The sequence below is a fragment of the Ammospiza caudacuta genome, chromosome 9, assembly GCF_027887145.1.
Source record: "Ammospiza caudacuta isolate bAmmCau1 chromosome 9, bAmmCau1.pri, whole genome shotgun sequence".
Lineage (NCBI taxonomy): Eukaryota > Metazoa > Chordata > Aves > Passeriformes > Passerellidae > Ammospiza > Ammospiza caudacuta.
In genome coordinates, this window is record NC_080601.1 from 23,691,169 (window position 1) to 23,713,705 (window position 22,537).

General features: G+C 37.9%; 1 protein-coding gene across 1 annotated transcript; it reads right to left on the bottom strand.

The window, feature by feature from the left end:
- Nucleotides 1–573: 573 nt before the first annotated feature.
- On the bottom strand, nt 574–21,258 carry LOC131561579 (uncharacterized). Its single transcript, XM_058810916.1, has 13 exons — nt 21,249–21,258; nt 20,617–20,806; nt 20,337–20,413; nt 14,532–14,607; nt 11,050–11,181; nt 10,051–10,174; nt 7,703–7,763; nt 7,554–7,600; nt 7,037–7,112; nt 6,085–6,186; nt 4,631–5,542; nt 3,732–3,842; nt 574–2,609 (listed from the first exon to the last, which is right to left on the bottom strand). The coding sequence occupies exons 3-13, from the start codon at nt 20,363–20,365 to the stop codon at nt 2,297–2,299; spliced, it is 1,983 nt and encodes a 660-aa protein (XP_058666899.1). The 5' UTR covers nt 20,366–20,413; nt 20,617–20,806; nt 21,249–21,258; the 3' UTR covers nt 574–2,296.
- Nucleotides 21,259–22,537: the final 1,279 nt, after the last annotated feature.

Sequence of the window (22,537 nt, forward strand, 5' to 3'; positions counted from 1 at the left end):
CACTTGTGGAAACATCATGTCTAACAATATTCCCTGAAGAGAGGCATTCAACATAGGCAGCAAAGTGACATTTGTTTTGTTAGATAACAGAATTGCCCCACCTGGTTGTTTGCACCTGACCCTCAAAGGGTCCTGCAGGAACTGACAAGGGCTGGTAAGAGCTGCTGCTGATCTTAACTTCTTATGCCATATTTCTTCTTCACTGAGCCTTCCAGTGCAGCAGCTTTTCAGCTCTCCAGTCTGAAGTAGCAAAGGATTGACTCTAGGGTCACTGCAATCCTAAATAACAAACCCCAAAACAGAAAGGGCAAATGTTTTCTGCTCTTTATTCACTTTATGAATATTGCATACATAGTAGGAAAAAACCTCAAACAAATGCTTATAGTATCAGTCTGTAATTCTTGAGTCCCTGCTGGAAAATGCCAGGAAGGGTGGTTTTTGTTGATTTTTTAAAAGGATCTATAGTAGCCCATGTTGCAGATCTTTCTTGCTTCCAAATAAAGAAGTGTAGATAAAGATTCTCATCTTACAGCTCAAGTTAAAAAAAAAAAGAAAGCCAAGTGAAGGAACAAATGCCTTTTCATGACTTTTAGTGTTCAGTTCCACAACTGGTTTATATAGACAGGGCTTCATTCCTGAGACCACATGAATGAAGCTCACCATCAGATTTGATGGCAAATACAATTTAATGGGAAATACAAAGCTGCTGTGAAAATGAGAAAACTATTTACTTTGTACAATGAACAAAGCCAAAGTTGTTCTACCAGTTGCACAGGCAATGAAGCATTTGCAGTATGAATTTATACCTGTGGAGTCCTTTGACTTGGGGAACTGTTTGCATGTGTTACCAAACAACAGGAGTTACAAGATACTCCAATCTAGTTCTTATTTAGTACAGAACCACGAATTCAGAAATCTGGGTTTTATGCTGCCATTGAAAGCCAAAAAAAACTTTTCTGGGTTTTGGTACAAACACTTTTTTTCCCCAGTTTTCTAGAGTATACCTAGACTCTCTTGCTTGATGCTTTAAAGCTTTGCTTTTAAGGCAGTGTCTTAACTGTATGACTTAAGTAGCCTGCATTGAATTGTTTAATATAATGCTTGACCTTTATCCTTATTTACTGTGATGCCTTTTCAAGCATTACTTCGTTAAAATGTAATAGTAACGAAAGCTGTAGCTATTTCAATTTACCTAAGTGTAATAGTAATACTGTTTTTTATCCTAGGGAATGATTTCCTTATCCACAGCAGGAGCTCTAGGGGCTACTGGGCAGCTGCTGGCATAAATTCAGTTACTGTTTGTTGCACTGCCTTTGTGAGAGCCACAGGCAGTTCAGGAGACTGCTCAATACATGACCCTTAAAAGGAGCTCACCTGAAGAAATAAGTTTGCTGTTCTGATTACATTGCTCTGCTGTGAGAAGAAACTAGTAAACAACAGAAGTGAGGACTGGGGCAGATGTGACTGACAAACAAGGAGGTGCAAGTACATGGGCACCAGTGTCCTTGGCCAGTCGAGACAGTGAAGGTGACATACATGACCTACCTTCCTTAGGATCTGTTGCTGAGAAACTGCTGAAATTTACCTGCAGTGGGCTGTTCTGAAACATAGATAACCTAAGGGATCAGGAAAAAATACACAATCAGGATGAAATATTCCAATTACTGAAAAGCAAGTTTGACATTTAGAATATTCAAATTCCAATTGTTTACATGTTCTTAGCAATCTGGGAAAAGTTCTGCTATGAAAAGAATGCAACTAGGTCAGTTCAGTGGATGGTACAGATAATATGGAAGTAAACTATGGTGCTGCAGTGACTTTTAGCAGTAATTCAAAGTTCTGTTTTCAAAACTGTACATAACCTGGCTTCATCCATTTCTAGTATTTTCCCTATACTTGCAATGCTAGTCTACCTGATAGTGCAGTGTTTTATTATGCATCTGGAAATCACATATATTTTAAAGAACTGTAAAACAAAAAACAAACACAATCACTCAGAAAGTTGTTTGTTTTAAGGGTTTGTTTCTTTCAGGGTTGCAATTTTACTAAAAGGAAGTAAAATTGCATCTCTGCTTTAATTCCATGTGTACAGAGACATTGTCTCCAATGACACTTAACAAATACAGCCTAATAAATTTAAAGACCCAAATATCAGTAGAAGCTAATCTTACAATAGAGACCTGTACTTTACTACTGAAATTTTCATTTAACTAATTTGCTTTAAAAAAAATTGGTCCAAATACAAAATAAAATGGGTGAAAGCAATTCTAAGCTGAGCAAACATTGTCCTTTTTGTTCAGTTCCAGTTGTAGTGGTCTCTTGGTGGTAAATCATAATGGGATCTCTCATCCTCTTCAGGTCCATAGTCTAGTGGCAGACCATAATTGTAATCAACTGTTACAACTGGTAATCTTTTATTTTGTTCCATGCTTCTGGTAGTTTCACCCTGAAAATGCTTTCTTTCATAGTCTACTGAACTATCTTCTTGGTGTATGGATGAAGATGGGTGCATTGTTCGTGCAGAGTATGGTGCAAATCTGTTTTTTCCTCTATGAAATTCCTCTGAGGGATGCACTCTCCTATTGTCTTCAGGACACTGTGGTCGATTACTGCAAGAACAAATATGAACAGTGAAATTCATAGAAACAAAGCAGTTGATTTATTGCTGACGGCCACCACTAGAAATGAACTGTCTAACACTGAAAGAACAATTCAAACCCTCATTCTCATTTTTAACCCCTGAAATTAAAATCCTCTCTGTGGATATTGCAAACTTGTTTGTATTAACTTTCCAATTCTAGTGATTAAAATTACAGCTCTTTACACTAAGTAATTCTACTAGATGAAGTTTTGTTTCAAGTGCTGTTTACAATTAAGATTACTGGTTTACTGAGGATATCTTTACCTAGGGGACTTTTTTCCTAAGTTTGTGTTTTCATTTTTGTGTACAATATGTAACAATAGCTCTCTAGTACATAGCCTCAACAGGCAATAATGTATTTTGTAAAATATTTTAATTATTAATTTTTCTGCAATAGAAGACTCACTCTCCTATAAAATACACACAGAATGGTCTAAAAATGCAGACACTGTATATATATATATATTTATATTTCAATTCTCTTTACTCTTAAATACCTTCCTTGCTTGGTAAAGTAAGTGGTGTATAAAGCCAATTCAAAAGAATCTTTAAAATTTTAAAATCTTCTCCCTTACTGAACCATAGATTCACTCAGACTGGAAAGGATCTCTAGAAGTAGCCAGGGTCACTCAAACTAAGTCTCATTAGATGAGTTTGTACAGGGGCTATGTCCATTCTTAAAGGATGTGGGACAATGGCTCTGGGTTCAGTGTCTGCCCACCCTGCACAGTAAAACTCCTCAGCTCATTGTACACAGCACTTGAGTTAAATATAGCATCTGTGCTTTGCTTTTTTGCTCACTGACACACCATTTTCATGTTATGTAGTTCAATAGCTTGAACTGTGCTTGCCATGTCAATGATTATGTCAGAGATTCACACAATAATAACACTCAAAACTCAGTATCAATGGAAAAATTAGTCACATTAATTTGCTCAGTGCTCAGATCCAATGGGTTCAACTGCATTTAAGCAAAAATATTAACACAGATTTTTACACTGTGCAGTTAATTTGTATTTCTGAGCTGGAAACAGGGGGAGTAATACTACAAAGGTAAGTCAGAAAACAATGTATGATATCTGACACTTACCTGTAATTTCTGTTAAAGTCATCATTATCAGACCCGTAATCTCTGTGAAGTGAAGGAGATGAGGAGAAATGAGGTTCTGGTACATTTTCGTGGGAAGGAAAGGACTGACTTCTGCAAATAACCAAAAGAATTGCATGTTAGGAAGACAGTTGTAAGATTTGGGGAAAAATACACATCAAATGAAATAAAATATTTCTTCTTTTAAAATAGATTACTTAATAAAAATGGAAATAGCTGTATTCATTTAATACCTCAAAATCATATGCTTCACTGTAATAACATTCTCTGTTTTAGCTGTACAATGAAACAAATCAAATTTAACTCGTCCAATGAATCTGAAATACATTCTGCAATATTAAAAGTATTTTGAAATATGTCAGAACCCTATAGGTTTATTAGTAAGTGATGTATGTATGTGTGAGAATATAATGCAAGTTCTGAAGCAGATTTCTAACAAATTATTAACTCATGGGATAAACAAAGGCAAATCAAACTTCTTTGTAGCACTCCTGTTTATCTGTTTGGCTGAAGGCATAAATAAAATTTCATATCGTCTTTTGTCCAGAGGACTTCTTTTTAGCATAAGTTTCTGTACAAAACAAAGTAGGACAAGAGTTTTGTTTCAAGCTGACTAAAAGGCAAAGGAAACACAAATTTTAAAGACGCACAACCTTCTAATTAAGGAAACACTGGCTTTTGAAGCTGCAACACTCCAGCTTATATCAAACCCTAAGTCAAGTAAGTCAAAACAAGAAAAGTTAATGAACTAATCATTTATATAGAAATGGATGATTGATTTTTAAAAAAAATATTTTAAAAATTACTTCATTTAAGTTAAAACTGCTGAGGTTTACACTTTTATTCTCTATTTCTGTTCGTACAGCTCAAGGATGCTTTACCTGTCTGAACACCATTCACGTGGCAAGTCATTGTGGCCTGGATGATCATGAAAAGGTCTTGGCCTTTGTCCGTGCCCTGTATTACCATAATCAAAATCTTTTGATTGAGTCTGTTCCTGTAAGCCATCATAAGGCTGAGGGTCATGAAAAGGTCTGCACCTTTGTCCAGGACCTTTATTATCATAATCTTTCAGCTGCATCTCTGTTTTTAAGTCATTACGAGGCTGGTGATCATTGAAGGGTCTCGACCTCTGCCCACGACCCCTCTTAACAAATTCAAAATCTCCCAATTGCATCTGTGACTGCAAGCCATCATGTGACTCGTAGTCATGGAAGGATCTTAGTCTTTGGCCAGGACCTCTACTGGCAGAATCCAATTCTTTTAACTGCATTTGAGTCTGAAATTCATCATGAGATTGGTGGTCACGGAACAGTTTTCGCCTCTGGCCACGGCCCCTGCCACCGAAATCAAAATCCTTTGACTGCCTGTCTTCCTGGAAATCATTAGGAGATGGATGGTCAGGAAAGGATCTCTGCCTCTGCTCCCGTCCCCTGCTGAAGTCAAAAGACTGCCTGTCTGCTTGCAAATCATCATGAAACTGGTGCCCATGAAAAGGTCTCAAACTCTGTCCATGTCCCTTGCTACTGAAGTCTAGGTCCTTCAGCTGCGTGTCTTCTTGATAATCATCATAAAACTGATGATCAGTAAAGGCTCTTTGTTCTGGTCCCCTGTTGTAGTCCCAATTTCTCATCTGCACTGATGTTCTTAATTCATCCTGAGTTTGATGGTCATGAAATGGCCTTCGTCTTTGTCCAGGCCCCTTATTAACGAAGTCAAAATCTCGCAGCTGCATCTGTCCTTGCAAATCATTGTGAGAGTGGTCATCATAAATTCTGAATCTTTTCCCAGACCTGTTAAGAAGTATTGAATATCATCCTTAAAAGTGCTACAAGTCATTAATGAAAACAATTCATTTTTTACCAAGAATTTATATGAAAGACCTTCATAAAATATTAAGGTATTAAAATTATTAATAATCCAAACTGTATGTAAGATTATAAAACCCTCAGTGTTAAAGCAGAAGCTGTGACAAACATTCAGTTGTAACTCTACAGTACTTGTTAAACAGGCAAAACCAGTGATTCAAAATTAATTAAAAATAACTGCAGATTATTGTAGAACAATGAAGAACGACAGGCTAAGTAAAACTGCATTTTCCTAAGTGAACTAATTACTTACAGACTTCTAACAGCATACATTCCCTTTCTCAGCCATATCTTGTTGCTGTTTTGTCAAATTCTGTAAATACATTTTACATGGATAGGCTATATTAATAAAATCTCTTTTGAGTATCTATGGTATTTTCAATAAGAAACAATTCTTTTGTGGTTTTTTGTTGGTTTGTTTTGGTTGTTTGGTTTTTTGTTTTGAATTCCATTTTTCAGCCTATTACCCCTGAAAATCTTCAGTTGGGAACCGCTCTACAGATCCTTCCATTGCATGTGGTGGTGGGATAATATCTTCATCTGCATCCCATACATCCATTCCAAGGTTACTAAGGGGGGAAAAAAAATCTCAAATAAGCTTCCTTTTTTAAAGCATACTATTGACAGAGAAAAAACCCACTCCCATACAATTCTTCAGTTCTGAATGACAGAAATTTCATGTTAAGTAAAATCTACAGACAAGTCAGAAAATATTAATCTCATAAATTTATTTTTAAAATCCGACATGACTCCAACTTAATCTTGCACAGACTATGAAACAACAATAAGAGCAAAACAAAGGACCTTCAATTAACTGGAAAAGAAACAAATCACTCAGGTATTAATTTTAAAATTCATTTACTGCTACAAGGCATCATTGGCACAAATACTTTGGGAAGATGATGATAAACATAATGTTCTTAATCATCAGAGATACAACTACTGTGAACAGAGGGGACAAGAACAATGTTCCACTTTCCTATATTTTTTATTCTTAAAACCGTTCTACCTTTTTTTTTTGTAGTATCTTGTTCTACAGTGCCAACAACAGCAGACAGATCACAGAGCTTACAAAGACACCTTTGCAGTGGCTCCTTTCAGCTTCTGAGAGAATACAGACTCAGTACATCATACACTTGTCACAGTATGATAAAAGCACAACAATGTTCAGTAGTAGCTGTCAGATTAAAAACAATCTTTCAAACCATATACACTGGAAAGATGAACAAAGTACCCTGCACTTCATGTTATTCATCTGATAATACACAAACTACTACACAGACGTTTTACATCTATGTGTAGTTTCATATTAGAGGTTTAAGAGGGAAGTATTTTGGCTTAGGACTGGAAATGAACTTTTAAAAATGCCAGGAGACATACTGGAAGATCTCAAGCACACAACTAAAAGCTTTTGCTCACCTTCGCATGGGCTGCGTCCTGAGATCTGTGAGATACACAAGGCCATCCATACGGTGACCTCTGGCATCACCAAATGCTAGAGAAAAGAAAAAAATACAGTCTCATGAAATGTGGTCAAACTGAGCCAAAAAAATGTGAAAGGCAAGTTTCTGTTCCACATGAGATGCTGAATTTGAAACAATTCTAACTTGGTATTAAATATTTCAGCAAGCTGGCTTCATTGCAGCATTTTTGAAAAAGACCCCTGAAACTAGTAGTGGTAACAAACTATGAGTGAAAACTCTTTAAAGTAAAACTAAAAAATTTAAGCAGCTAAAACGTACTCCCCCTATGCTGTCAATCTGCTATTGCTCAAGTCCTGCCTGGAATAGAATCAACAGTTGGCTATAAAATCTTCTATATAAGTCAGCACATGCAATTGCTGAAAAGATACTAAAACAGAATTGTTGTATTTGTGAGTTTTTAGTAATTGTAAAGTACAACCTGACATGTGCCTTAGTTCAAAATATATACCTACCCTGAATTGCTGCCTCTGGATCCCAGCCTTCAACATCTATAAGATACCTGAAGAAAAGTATGACTATGTTATTGTCCCAAAGGGAATAGAGAGTAATATAAGGATGTTACTTTTTGTGAAGAATAATTTCTGCTTTTATACAGCCTTACCTACATATAAGATAGCCAGTTCTATTAATTCCGTTAGTACAGTGCACACCAATGAGTTTCTCTGTCAAAAAAGGAAAGAGTCTTTAATAATCCAGAAAGTGAAATTAATAGAAAGCTAGCACAACTTTTTTTTTTTACAAAAAAAAATCTCTGCTTTTCTAGCAAAGTACTAATAAATAATGCTGGCTATTTACAAATTCTACTGTCATGCCTGTAAAACAAGAGACACGTCCAGATAAGACACATGTCCTCTCCATGCTGGATCTCCAGCAGCTGTTAGCTCACTACTTCCAAACCTGTGATGGCTGAGATTGACTCTGCAGAATGTAGAAAAAAAGAGAGCGATGGCAGGTAAAGCACCTAACCTCAGCCATTGCAGTAACAGGAGAAAAAGAATAAAATACAGGTTTGAAAGCAAATCTCAACAAGCAAATGTAGATCTGAGGAACTTAAATTACACATAATGCACCTGAAAGTATAAAAAGCTTAGGAGCATAATACATGGAGGGAAAAAGGATCAGTAATCTCTACAGAAATATTTTTTAAAAAGATTATTGGCCAAAGGCTAAAAAGCAGAATAACTTACTATTGCCAGAATGTTTCAAATGACAGAAACAAAGAAACTCTAATACAATCATGCAAGGCACTGGTAAAACCCCATCCAGACTATTTATATTCATATTGAAATGTAATGAAAAACAAACAATTTAAAAAAAATATGTATATAGAAAGGGCTACTATGTTGTTCATAAAAGAAGGAAGCTTGTCTTAGTCTGTAAAACCAATCTGAGATACTGAATGTAATAGTGGGGACAGAGAACAACAATAAAGGGCAAAGCTGGTAGAAGAATAAATGCATAACTGATTAAGTTTTAGGCTAGATTTTTGAAGAAAAATGATCATCATCAGAAGAACAGAGTTTTGGCAGAGACAGTAGTGACAGATGGTCTTTGAAACAGGACATTGATAAACTTTTGAATGACATAAAATATAACTGAGAGAAAATGTGTTTGCCACAGATCACGACAGTCTAATTGCCACAGAAATTCATTCCAAGTTGATGTCCTAACAACTCAAACACCAAAAAAGAACCACCTTCTTAAAAAGTATTTGTAAAAGGAATTCTGAGATATTTTAGGGATTATCTAAAACAGAGGCCAAATTACAAGGAGGAAAGTTCTCTCAAGTCAGAAGTTACATAAGCTCTGTCAAAATGCCCTTACAAGCTATAACTGCATGTCAACATCCAGTAACAAATCAAGAATTGATTCTCTCAAGATCAGATTCAGATACACACTATTCTATCACACAAAAATGCACTAGATCCAAACCAAAAGAAAACTAATAATCACCAGGTAATTTCCTTAAGCCAAAAAAGAGCAAAGGAAGAACTAACTTCCTGAGCAAGTACAAAGGCTTTTTCTTATACTTTTTCATCTTCCCAGCAGTTCTAATTCAGGCTCTTATATCTGAAATTAAGGTCAGAACTTCTTCACAAAACAACTGATCAGCTACAGGAAGACCCTGGTTACGCTTTGCAGTAAAAACTGTATGCACTTGGGCAGTTAATATCTCTACTTTCTCAAAGAGAATGCCAAAGGAACCACAACAAACATCACAAAAAGGCATGAAAGAATGGTCCACCATTACTGGATAAACAAACAGGTAAAATCTGCCTAATCTGCTCATTACCAAAAGGAGTGGGAAGCTTAAAGCTACAAACACACTATAGCAAAACACACATTAAATTATTTTCACAAAAAGCACCTTATCTAATCTCAGCCAAGAACTGTCCTGTAGCACAGACACTGAAACAGCAGCACAGCCACACTGTGGAAACACCGACACCGGGTCTGTAATCAGATTTTCAAGAACTGCTCAGATCTGAGGGCAATAATGGACTCCTAAGGCACAGAACACTACATCAGACTGAAGCTGCTCACACAGATCAGTGCCCAGTGCCATCAGAGACCCAGTGCTATTCCAAGCACCCACCATGGGCAGGCAGCTCCAACACTCACTCAGCTGATGGTAAACAATTGGGTCACACGGAGGAAGGCCTTGCTGCAGTTACTTTGACACATAATACAAATGTAACACTATTAGGAAGCACGTTTAAGTTACCAGTCATTTTTGAAAAAAACGTGTTTTGATTGAAAAAAAAAGATACACAGAGGTTTGCATAATGGATCTTATCATGATAATGAAGTGGAAAGTGCTGCAAAAAGCCCAAGCCCGAGTTCCCTGGTGTCATACATTTTATTGAATATTGAAAGTAGTAAATGACATGGTTAGTACTGAAATAAAATTTTGGTGAGTTTTTTTCAGTACAGGATGCTGATATTTACCATTTCCTGCATTTTCCCAAAGGAATTTTCTGACCCACTTTTTGAACTGTAGGATAGTAGCATTATCAGGGACTTCCAGTCCAACAGTGTAAAGTTTCTTATACTGCACACTTTTAGGTAAATCCTAACAAAAAAAAAAAAAAAAAGAAGAAAAAAGCAATGGTAAAAAATACTGAAGTCTTGCAACAATGAAAAACCTTAATCAGTATCCAACATAATGACAATGTAAACCAGTTGTTCAAATCCTGAATAGGAACTGAAAACAATCTCGACACAATTTTATAGAAATAAACTCTCAGAAACTACCACTAACATTTCTACATTAAAGACCATATCAGACAAGGAACAGTTTTCACATAAGATTTATTTATCCCTACTAATAAGGCTGCACATTAACTAAGGGAGTAGTGAGTAGTTTCTTGGCATTCCATTCTAACCCATTTTTCAATTATTAGGAGTATTTGTCCCTCCTACCCACAACCATGTACACACTCAAAAATTCACTCCCTTAATTCCTAGAGCCCATGTGCATACAAAGATTTGCATTTTGATATAACAATGTCATTTATTCTCCTTTTCAACAGGAGGCTGATTAATCACAATTGTTTGAACCATCCAGGCAAAAACTTTTAAATTGATAAAGTAGTTTAAAAATGTACACCTTCTTAAGTGGATTTCACTGAGGATCAGTAAAAAGAACTAGCTAGGAATAAATGAGAATATCTTCAGGACACAGGATACAACACTTCTGCACTTTTTGTGCAGTGCCTGGCACTGAAATCTTCATCCATTACTGAGTTACCATAATACTAATCAGCCATAAATGCAACTAGCTGGGAGAATGAGCTATCTCCTCTGTGATAAAACATTTATTTTCTACTGGAGACATAAAAGTAGTCTAGATAGCTTGTCTATCCAAATTCAAGGTAAGAAAATGTATGAACACTTTAAAACAAAAGTTGCAGAAACTATTTCACATTTTTGTTAGGCTTTTGTTACCTTAACTTCATAGTATCGGGTGGTGTATGTTAAATCAATAATTAATCCAAGCTCCACATTTAGGGCTTTCATTGCAGCAATTAAGTCTTTTGGTGTAAATTTCTGGGTTGGGGTAAGCCTCTGGTTAATTGCCTAAAAAGAAAATGGAAAAGAAACATATTCTTTTTACATTCTAATAGTAAGACATTTGTAATATTCAGCTGTTTTAATTAGTACTAGGAAACATCAATATTTAAAAGAGAGTGTTTAATTATCAGAACCACATCCATGTATTATACAGGTAAGAGGAACCAAAAAGAAAGCAAAAATTTATGTATTCCTATTTAGATGAAAATGCAAGGCAATGCATTTCTGCTTGTACAGTGTAACAAACGTTATTGAAATTAGCTATAACTTGACAGACACAAAAATTCTGAAAACTGCAGCATGTATATATTGATTTTTATATAACTAAACACACCAAAAAGCAAAACACTACAATCTACTTCCCCCAAATTTTGTCCTGCACAGTAACTCAAAACTAGAAGTGCATTTCATATAAAACATAAGAAATTGTGACACAAGAGTTCATTTCTAAAGGTTTAACTTTCTTCCCACAAATGTTGTGCAGACATTTTTATCCCTTCTTCATCTCTTGACAGAGTGTACTTGCATATCATTTAGCACTGGGGAATATTAAGTAAGACCAAATATCGTGACTAAGAAAGCTGTGTGTTGGTGGATAATGAATAATTCATTTCATTTGACAAACAGTGAGAAAAATGTTTACTCACCCTATTGTAGCTGTGGTTTTTGAAATGTGTTCTTCACTTTAGGTATGAAAATGGCTCATATACTCAAGACTGGATTTTCTCTGAACAGTGCACTTGTCCATTGTGAGAGCCTTTTGACACAGGCTCAGCCAGAACCAATAAAGACAGTGGCAAAAGATGCAGCAGCCTCAACCACCTGTCAGTTCCTTTGTCAACAAGAAATTCAACAGACTGGACTCAGAACTATTGGAAAGGAAGGCAGCCACAGACCACATACTTCTTAGAACCACAGATGCTATAGGGTAACTAACCATTCCTTGTTTTGACTGTACAGATTCTAATGTAAAATGCTAGCAAGAACTTGAGTCTGGAAATAGAGACAGGAAACTGAAGTAAAGAATAAACAGCAGGGCAGTCATATCAAAGCTGGTATGTGATTAGGAAGCTTGAGCTGAAAAGGAGGAGGAGGATAGAAAGGAAGTAATAAAGTATTCAGTCCTGTGTATTTCAGACATCAGTGCATTGCTGAAAAAAGTGGATGTTGTAGAAATTTAAACAAAATGAACATGAGTCAGTTATGGCACTGCTACTCAGCAATGACTCTTAGTCTAAGAAACTGAATTTAACAACTTTGAGGTGACAAAGGTGAATCTGCAAAAGGTCTATGGTAGAATATTAAAGAATTTTTACTATATGACATGACAGAAACTGAGGAGGAATGTAATTTACAAAAATAAGGTATCTCCAAACATATTGATTAAGTAGACAGTTATATGTGTTATGAAACACTATGTTTCGAAAGGCTCTGGAATTTTCTGAAAAACTCTTGCTGACTATTCAGTAGTTTAGGTGCTTAATAGGGCTTTGAGAATGTGAGAAATCCAAACCAATTCTAAAAATCCTCCTAATGGCATGGGAAAGAACTTGCCCAATTCTTACTACACTACAAGTTACTGTTAGCATTATAATGGTGATGCGAAAGGAAAGACAGAAAATCCTTCCAAGTAAACATATGATCTTTACTAACAGCACATCTTCTAAGATGACAACCCTGTATCTTCAAATACTGAAAATATGTTGTCTCCCTTTGGAAGAAATCACCAATCAAGTTCCTAATACACAGCAAAGAAGCAAACTGCTGCATATTTAAGAGGTCTGTTCCACCAATTTAATAAATAATAGGACTTTCAACAAACTACAACCAATCAGGTCTTCAGCATTTTCAGACAGATTTACTGACCACCTCTGCAAAGCCAGTCACACATTTTATGTGTGTTCTGCCACAAACTCTGTGGCCTTCAAGCACACAGTCTCTGGCAGACTTGTCATTTCTCTGTCTGGCATAGTTGAAACTGAACAAGCTGAAGGGACAGAAATGTTACAGATTTTGCATCCTTGGGTACCAGACTTTATGTCTGGCCAAGACAGCTTCCCAGAACACAGATCTACGCCCCAGTGAGATCAGTAGGACAGGAAATGAGTAACAGGCTGATGTGGAGTGGTCCTTGTGGCAAGAGTAAAGAAGCCAATTATAACTCTACTGGATTTTATATCCACAGCTTGATTTGTTGACTGGCAGTCTTGGTGGAAAATCACACAACTGCTGTACAATCCATCCACATCTTGGAGAACATGACATGTTAAGTATGACACCCTTGGTGTCCAAGGAACCAATCCATCATCCTGTAAAGGCAGCTGCAGGAAGCAAATCCTGCATTTCACTTCAGTCATTCCTAATAAAACTGAACTGAATGGCGACTGAAAACATAATGGGTAGTAATATACCCAAAGAACCAAAATTTTTGTGGATGGATACTAGAGAGCAATCTGAAGACAAAAGCTTAGACAGAACATTTCCCTTTAACTGCTAGAGTTATGTCAGACCACTGTACTTTAAAAGTGCTTGGAAACATTTATTTTCTCCGTATCTAAAGCAAGGACTTGTAGAAGTCAATTTATGCTGCACTTGTCCTATTTGCCCTTTGGTATAAATTAACACTAATTTGCCCTATGCCTCCAAAAAGGCCTAGGCACTAAAGAACTGAACAGTCTCTACAACACAACCTCCACATATTGTAGAAACAAAGAATTTAAAGATTTAACTCAGTGTATTTAATAGCTTAGGATGGCACTTCAAGCAAGCAAGACTCTAAAGGAAATACTAATAAAAGTACTTCATAAACTAATTAATTAGTAAAATAGGAGAAATCTATGAAGACTTCTTTTTTTAGCTATAATACATTCCCACCAGATTCACTGAAACTTTTTGCTTATGAAATTGCCAATTTGGATCTATAGTTTTACAAGTTCTGCAGTGGCTGGTATCCTTCAATGAGTGCTTAATTTCCATAAAATTATACTTTGGCTTACATTGCCTAGACTGTTATTCATATCATAAACTCTTCCATATGATTTTCTTAAAACAGCCATGAAAAGATATTTAATAAGATTATGAATTTAGACACTTAATAGTTATCAAATGAAGTATGCTGATTGATTTAGAAGCTTGATTATTTTTAAAAGATAAATAAAAAGTGTAACATCAGAAATAAAGAAAAATAATAAAAAATATAGAATATTATTTTTAAAAGCCAGATGGTTGAAAGGCTTAAATCTGAATAAATTATTTTTTTAAAAACTTTCTTGAAATTTGCATGTATAGTCATGCTATTTTTTATTGCTTTTGCAGTTTAACTAATACAGCCAATCTGCAGTTACTTTTATACATACCCCTTTTAAAGGTACTTTGAATGCAATAAATCTCGTTCCTGGAATAGGCTGTCCAACTGGTGTCAAACTCCGCCATCTGGAAGGAAAGAAATATTGAAATATTACATTTTAAAGATTTTCAAGTTGCATGATTCAACAGAGGACACCCTCAGCACAAAGCACATAAAAACTGCTGCTATCATAAAGTCTAATTAGGTCCCCAGATTTGCAATTATTCCATGAAGCAGTTTCAAAGTATCATCAGGACGCTTGAAAAGAATCTTTTTCCTTCCTTCTTCTTCAACTTCAGGAAATTCCTCTCCTCAAAATGGCAGAATAACATTTACAAACATGTAGCACCAATATAAGGCAAAGCAGATGTGTAAAGTTCAACAGGTAAAAATGTATTGTTGTAGTTGGTGGGCATTTTTCAACCTGACTGAATCAAACACCTTAAAAAAGTTGCCATAGGCACACATCAATCATTTAATTGACAATGAAATGCAAAGTTTACTTTCATTAACAATACAGATACTCAGTATTTTCCAAAAATGTTTCCTTTTTAATATGCTTCTTTTTCAAAGAAACACTCTTGATTGAACTTTCTCTCACCATTTTGAAAAATAGAGAGACTATTCCATCACAACAAAACTTATCACAAATCACCAATAAGAAGACTTGTTACAACACTCAAAACACCTGTAATTCCAAAACCACAAAGAGCTGGTATGCACAAGTTCTGCATTGTGCTGAAAAAGCTCTCCATATATAGTATTTCAGAGATTTCAGTTTTTAAAAAAGGATGAAAAGCATTATCTGAAGAGGAAAACAAGTCAATCAGCAGATCAATTTTACCTTCAAAGAGGTTTACTTTCTAAACTCAGAACTATTATTTCTTCTTCTGCAAGTGCAAGTTGTCTCTATAACCTAACAAGGTGCAGCTGGATGACTTAAAATCTACACAGAATTTTTGCATTTTTGGCTAATATCTCAACTATTAAAATACAAAACATTTCCACGAGATTCTTTAATGCTGTTGTCCACTCCCTTGCAATTTTCTGAATTAATGCTTAAATTAATCTCTCTCTTTGAAGAGAGCATCCAACAGCTTCTAGATTCCTTTCTGATGTTCATAAAGCTACAACATTTAATGAAATAAACAAAGTATTTAATTTTAAAATATTCTAACCACTGACTACTTTGCTTTGTTCACAAATCCTGTATTGGACCATAAAAACTGGAAAAATTCTCAATGAAATATCTATAATTATATTTGTCATGTTATATAAATAACAACATCACCATTCAGAGATGCTTGGAAGTAACAAAGGAAACACAAAGCAGGGTGATTGAAGTGTATTTGATATTAACAAACCACATAAAAATCTCCTACAGCCATGTCTTTAGCACTAACTTCTCTCTGTAATCTTCATCATGAGGCAAAGAACAGATGAAGGCTCACAGTGCAGACACACAAGTGCTCAGTTTAATGGACAACAAATGAAGTAACACAGGAGTAATAACAACTCATCATCAGGAAAGCTGCTGCAAACAGCTGGTCTGTAGAAGACAGACACAAGGAGAGAAAGTGTAAGGGCAAACTAGAGATGAGATCACTAAGAGCTGTTTCAAATAAAACCTTTTACTAAATTCTAATTTTTTTGCAGGATAAGTCCTCTTAAGTGCATTTTTAAGTTTGTAAACTCTGGAGTCTGGTAGCTTTATGCTTGCTGTGAAGTATGAAAACAAATCTGAGACTGGTCCATTTACTCCTATTTAAGAGATATAAATTGTACATTAATCAATTAAGATCAGAAATTCAGTGCTGTTTTAACCTGCTTTCTCTTGGAAATCTATGAGTGGAAATAAACCATAATTATTACAGATAGGAGCATTTAAAAGTCAAAAAGAAAGTATCAAAAAGGGCTTTAAAATCTTATTTTCTTTAATTAACAATGTAAAAAAGGCTTTGTAAAAATTCTGAACTTTTTTTCATATTAGGGGATTTACAGAACAATACCCCAGGATTAGCCAATTTGTTGTCAGACCTTAATAAACTTGGGGTTTTATTCTCTTGTATTTAAAGCCATTTCAATCCTCCCAGAAAAAAAAAAAAAAATCTGCACAATCAGCAAGAAACTCAAAAGCTGCTGACAGCTCTATGGTAGAAAATGAGCAGAAGGCACTTTTCATCAAAAACATAAAGGGTATGTGTTCCATGTTATCTTTAAAATGGTATTTAAAAAGGAAATTTCAGCACACTCTGCAGAACTAAAAATAAACCCAGCAGATTGAAATTAACCAAAGATTAGCCACAGAGATAAGTTCACATTTCTTCTGTTTTCAACAAAGGAACATGGCTGGGAATTAAAAGTGGCCTGGACTAAGGAACGTCAAACTCTTACAGAGTAAGTACAGATAAAGGCAGAATGATCCAACGTGATCATCTGCACATGGTCACATAAACAGCAATTACAGGAGCAAAGCCTCACCTAAGCATTTTAGCAGTGTGAGTGAGACTTGTGACACGTGATCTGTGTCCTGCTTGAACGTGAGTGGAAGCAAGAAGGGCAGGAGTCAGAGCTGTTATCACAAGAGTTGGCACCATCATCGTCCCTGTACCAGGGACTAAGAGCAACAGAGGCTTGAGTGGAAACCAGGCTGGGCATGAAGAAAACTGATTATGGATTACATCCAGCTGCATATTTTATCTGCTTTGGTTTTAAATAATATAGCCAGATATGGAACAAGTGTTTTTCTCATAATTTATTTTGACATTAACATTGTTAAGGTCATATGGAAGCTTTAATTTCCAGTAAAATGTTCTGGTTTAGAACTGATTCATTGTAAGATTTACTTTTACAACTACTGTCACCTCTAGCAAGACCATTTAGAAAATACTACTTGGAACCTCTTTTCCCTTTTTTTGGCCACTGATACTGCATGATATACATGCAGCCTGATTTTCCAATTGACTTCCATACCTCTATAGACACTAGATTCAAAACTGATGATAGGAAATACTTTTACAAATAAAATATCATCCTTCTCTCCCCCTCACTGTTGAACATGCACAATCCATTATGCCACAGTATTTAATATTCCTGTCTAAATGAAAATGCTGATGCTTTAAGTCTGGACAGAAAAAAAATCAGTTAAAGAAGTATATTTATAGTGGATTGGCAAAAATAATTCAGCTTTGCCCTTCTAACAAAAAGACCCCACTCAGTATTTTTTATACTATTCAAGGGAAACTTGCCAGAAGGTGACATTTCTGCAGATGCTCTTCAAAATTGGAGTTTATGTAATTATACACACAGCAGGATTTTGGATGCTGAAGCACAAATGAGTATAAATTTGTAAAAACATCATAGTATTTTGTGACTTGTTAGGCAGCTTGGACTGTCTGATTCTTCACTAAAACATTAGAGTATACAACTACTGAAGGTTAAAACCAGTTCAGACACTGTGAAGAACCAGAACTTGACTCCATGTGGAAACTGCAGTGCAAGGAGTCACTTGAACCCCTCTTTTACATTGATGTCTCATTTTGCTACAAAATTAGTGCCAGCACTATTTTGTAGGTTTAAGACTGCAGTGGACACTACACCATAGCTCTGCTCCAAGACATTACTAGTAAAAAAGAAATACAATTTCCTCTACCATAGAATGGCTTGGGTTGGAAGAAGCCTTAAACATCATCTAGTTCCAACTCTCCTGTCACAGGAAGGGACACTTTCCACTAGACCAGGTTGCTCAAAGACACATCCAACCAGCCTTGAAAACACTTGCAGGGAAGGGCACCCAGAACTTCTCTGGGCAATCCATTCCTGTGCATCAACATCTTTATAGTGAAAAATTTCTTCCTTACATCTGATGTAAGCCTCTTCATCTTTAAAGTCATTACCCCTTGTCCTAAAAAAAGGTTCACCATTTCTTGTTTAGTTGCACTATTTCTACTTACCACCTTAACTGAAACCCCCAATTTATTGTATTGCTTGAATTAGCATAATGAAGTCTGGATTAAAAGTGTTAAAAATTGAGGCACTAAGAGGAAGACAAAAGATGCCAGTATTTAGTGTCACTCTCCTTATCTCTTGCAGAACCATTAAACCCAAAGAGTTAGAGTATTGCTATTACAACATGGAGACTGAGGTTGTGCTTCCACAGTCTGCACTGTCTGCACTTGTCCTTATGCTCCAGGGTACCACAATCCCACTTCTGCCAACACCTATTTGTGGGGCCAGTGAATTGCATATGCAGGATGACCCAGACTCAAACTAGTCTCCTTAAGTCCCTTCCAGGGTTCACTTCTGTGTCTTCCTGGCTTACTGAACTGACAGTGAAGAACATGCTGTGCTAGCACAAGGGTGACATCCACATCCTGCTGCATGAGACTGAGGGGCTGACAAGGCCTTCAACTTCATTACTGCCAAACCCCAGTTACTGTGGATGTCTAACTTTATTTCTTAGCAGTATAAAAACTATCTGGAGAACTTGAAAGCACTTCAGTATCAGGCACTTTGTCAAAAGGTGATATTAACTTTATAACCAAATATTTGACAGTAGCTGTTTCTCTCCCTGAAAGGTATTAGTTTCCAATTGAAGAAGTCAAAAGTACAGTCCATGGATTCTTCCATACTTAAGAAATCCGTGTAACCTCACAGCTCCTCCAGTTCAAATGCGAGGGGGGGATAAGAAAGGAGAAACGAGCACTTGATTCTCAAAGTTTTAGTAACAATTTCCAAGGATGAAGAAAGCAAGGGCAACTAATTGTTTTCCAATTTCTGAATCACTGTTTAAAAACTAATCCACTTTAGCTCACATCTAACATGTAACTGAAATTGCATAGAAATTTTCAGATAAAGACATGTTTAAACAGGTTTTTTTAAAAGTTTATTCTAATTTTAATCCTTGAGCTTGTCAGCCATGCAAACTCTTCCGCTTCTTTATTTTTTAAATTCTGTTCATCTTTTGTTTTTATTTACTGGTTTTTGGCCCAACATATATTACAGGAGTGCATGTTTTTTCTATCTTATTACTCCTCCTAAGAATGCTCTTAATAAACCTACTTAATAGTCCCCCTGAAACCAGCACAATGTAATTCTTTCCTCAAATAATGTATAAACTGCAAGTTATTGCCCCACTACAGTGTGCTGTTATCTCAGCATACCCTCCTATCCAAAAGTTTGTACAGATGCCATCAAGAACACATAGGTTAAAACTCTTAATTTGGACTTCTTTGCTTGTGCTTTATTAGAGCTGAAGAATAGAATTGTATCTGTTTTAATTGACATCATTCTGTGGTCCACATATGCACTCCAATCAAGTCATCGCAAGGCCTGTATAGTGCATTTAGAATAATTTGGGATTATTTTTGCTGATACAACATTTCTGTCATACTCTTGTTAGAAACAAAACCACGAGATGTTTCTGGATCCGAATTCACAAAAATATTCCTTGATCTTGTGCATGCAACCACCTGCTCCCATCTTATCAACTCTTTGGCCATTCCTAGTAGCAAACACGAGTAGCCAGGAGTATGGACTACTCTCCCATTTCCCAAGTAAACACACTTGGGAGTAAAAAGATTAGGAAGAAGGAACTGTGTGCGGCTGGTGAAGGAGAAGTGTTTACAGACAGGCTGGAGCATTATACTCACCTGGGGAATGAATGGCTGGGCTGCTCCTGTCTTGGAGAAGATACCTACCTTAACCTGTCTGTAGGTGGTGAAGACGCTTGAGGCAAGAAAGCGCCTGGGGCAGTCAGTGCCCCTCTCTGTGGGATGCCCGCTCCTGCCTCTTGCTTAGTGTGAGGGATACTTACCCATCAGGGATAGTGTTCTTCTTTACCATGCTGAAAGCAGGAGCAGGCAGAGCAGGAGGCAGCGGTGAAAGTGGGCACTGCAGCAAAGGAGAGAGAACCGCGCGGTTAACACGGTGCTAATCTCTTTCTCCATCAGCGGGCCTTTGCATAGGGCTGAGTCTCAAGTAAAACAAACCAAGCAGCCAGCTGGGGCTTGAAGCCGTCCTGAACAAGTTCTGCACCTTGCAAGCTAGCCTACTTCTCCACTGCTACTGCGCGACAAGAGGGAAAGACAACTCACCTCTCCTCTCCAGGTGATCACAAGAAAGAGAGAGGAGAGGCGCAGGTTTCTCTGTAACTCTGGCAGCAGCGCTGCAGGCACGAAGATCTTCCTGGCAGTCCTTTCTGTCCCACTCTGCGGCTCGGAGCCGTCTATTCCGCCCTTGCGCTCCCAGTTAGAACCCGTCTCAAGGAGAAGAACCTCCAGGTAGCTGCAAGAGGCGAGGCCGGCACCTCAGCAATGGAAGGACCATCACCTGCGCCCCCCTAACCTACAGCGGTCCGACCCCGCTGGACGCCGGGCGCCCGCCGACCTTGGGGGGCCCGGGCTGGGAGGGGGGCGAGGGGAGCGGCCCCCATGGCCCCGCTGCACGGATGATGCTGATGAGGCTGCCCCTCACAGCCGCATGTCCCCGGGGCAGGACCGGCTGCGGGGCCGGCCCAGGGCTCGACACCGGCTGAGCTCGGGGCAGGGACAAACAAGAGACCGGGGCGGGGGGAAGTCGCGGCCCGGCTGCGGGGGGCGGGCAGGCGGCTGTAGAGGGAGGCGGGCGGGCTGTGAGGGGAAGGGCGCGGGCTGCACACGGTGACGGGGAAGAGCCCGTGCGGCGGCGGGGCGGGGCGGAGAGGAGCGGGGCTGCGGGCGGCCCGTACCCGGACAGGATTTCCCTGGCGGAGGAAGGAAAGGCTGGTGCGACACAGAACCTTCCCGAAAGGGCCGCGACTGCGCCTGCGCGGCAGCGGCGGGGCGGGGCGGGGCGCGGAGCGCGGGGAGCGCGGCCAATGGGGCGACGGGCGGCGGCGGCTCCGCGCGTGCGCGGGGCGGGGCGCGGAGAGGCCGGGCCGGGCCCCGGGAGCGCCGCATCCCCGGGAATGGTGGTGCGGGGTTGTTCGGCTGGATGTGTGGAGGTACACCGCCTCCGGTAGTCACGGATGTGCAAGTGATGTCGATTTAAAAAGGCAGCTAATCATCTCTCTTGCTTAAGCCAATTTTAAAAGTTCTTGACATTTGTTATTGCCGTGTGCTCCTGCACGCCGCTCTGACGTGGTGTCTGTGGGAGGCAGCAGGGATGGTTGTCAGTATCAGAAGCACGTTCTGAAAAGTTAAACCATGATTTACTGTGAAACAGCTGTTGTAATGTTGGTCGTCAGAATTTTTTTGTTAATATGTTTTTATTTCTGCTTGATACGGTATCCTTTCCCACGGCTCATGGAGCAAGTACAGTAAATATGCTAGGCATATCTTTTTTTGACTGTTTTTCTTTGCTCTGTAGTATCTTTTTTCCTCAAAGACTTCCTTCAGTCTTCAGTAAGTTCTTTGGGGCAGCAGTTCTGAGGTGCCTCATTTATGGAATTTACAAATCCCCTTTCTATATGCTGCTAATGATGCATTGGATGCATTGGATGAGTCTCTTGGTGCTCAGTATAATCTGATAGATCACGCCTCTTCATTTCTTTCAGTATTATTTAACCTTTGACCATTTTTTAAAATTTCCTGTATAATCACTAAACATCAGCACTTATATTTTTAATTGAATCATTCATTGAAGTTCATTTTAATCTGAAATCTTTGGGATGTCAGTAGAAATTGAAAAGGACAAGAGAGAACATTTTGTTAATAACAATGCTGCTATAGATCAGGAATAGCTCTTGGTTTTGAATGTGTGGATTTGCATAACCATAGCTGAGAGCGGAGTCCTTTTTGAAAAGGGAAAACTTGCATCAAGTGATGTGGCTTGGACTTTTTACAAATAAATATTTGTGTTTTTTTGGGGGATGCTCGTAGGCAGTTTGGTTATATTGATAGATTGAAAGAAGACGAAGTAATTATGGCTGAGCCGTGCCTATAAACCAAAGATCTTGGAAAAATGACCTTGACTTTCAGAAAAAAATTAAAACAGCCCTCTGAACAACATCTGTGTTTTCTGTTCAGCAGTACAGTG

Excerpts from the sequence above, each read along its gene's own strand:
- LOC131561579 (XM_058810916.1), bottom strand. The coding sequence starts at position 20,365 with ATGGTAAAGAAGAACACTATCCCTGATGG. Across the intron at positions 10,175-11,049 it reads CCCGATACTATGAAGTTAAG|GATTTACCTAAAAGTGTGCA; the intron begins GTAACAAAAGCC and ends TTTTTTTGTTAG. Across the intron at positions 5,543-6,084 it reads CCAACTGAAGATTTTCAGGG|GTCTGGGAAAAGATTCAGAA; the intron begins GTAATAGGCTGA and ends ACTTCTTAACAG.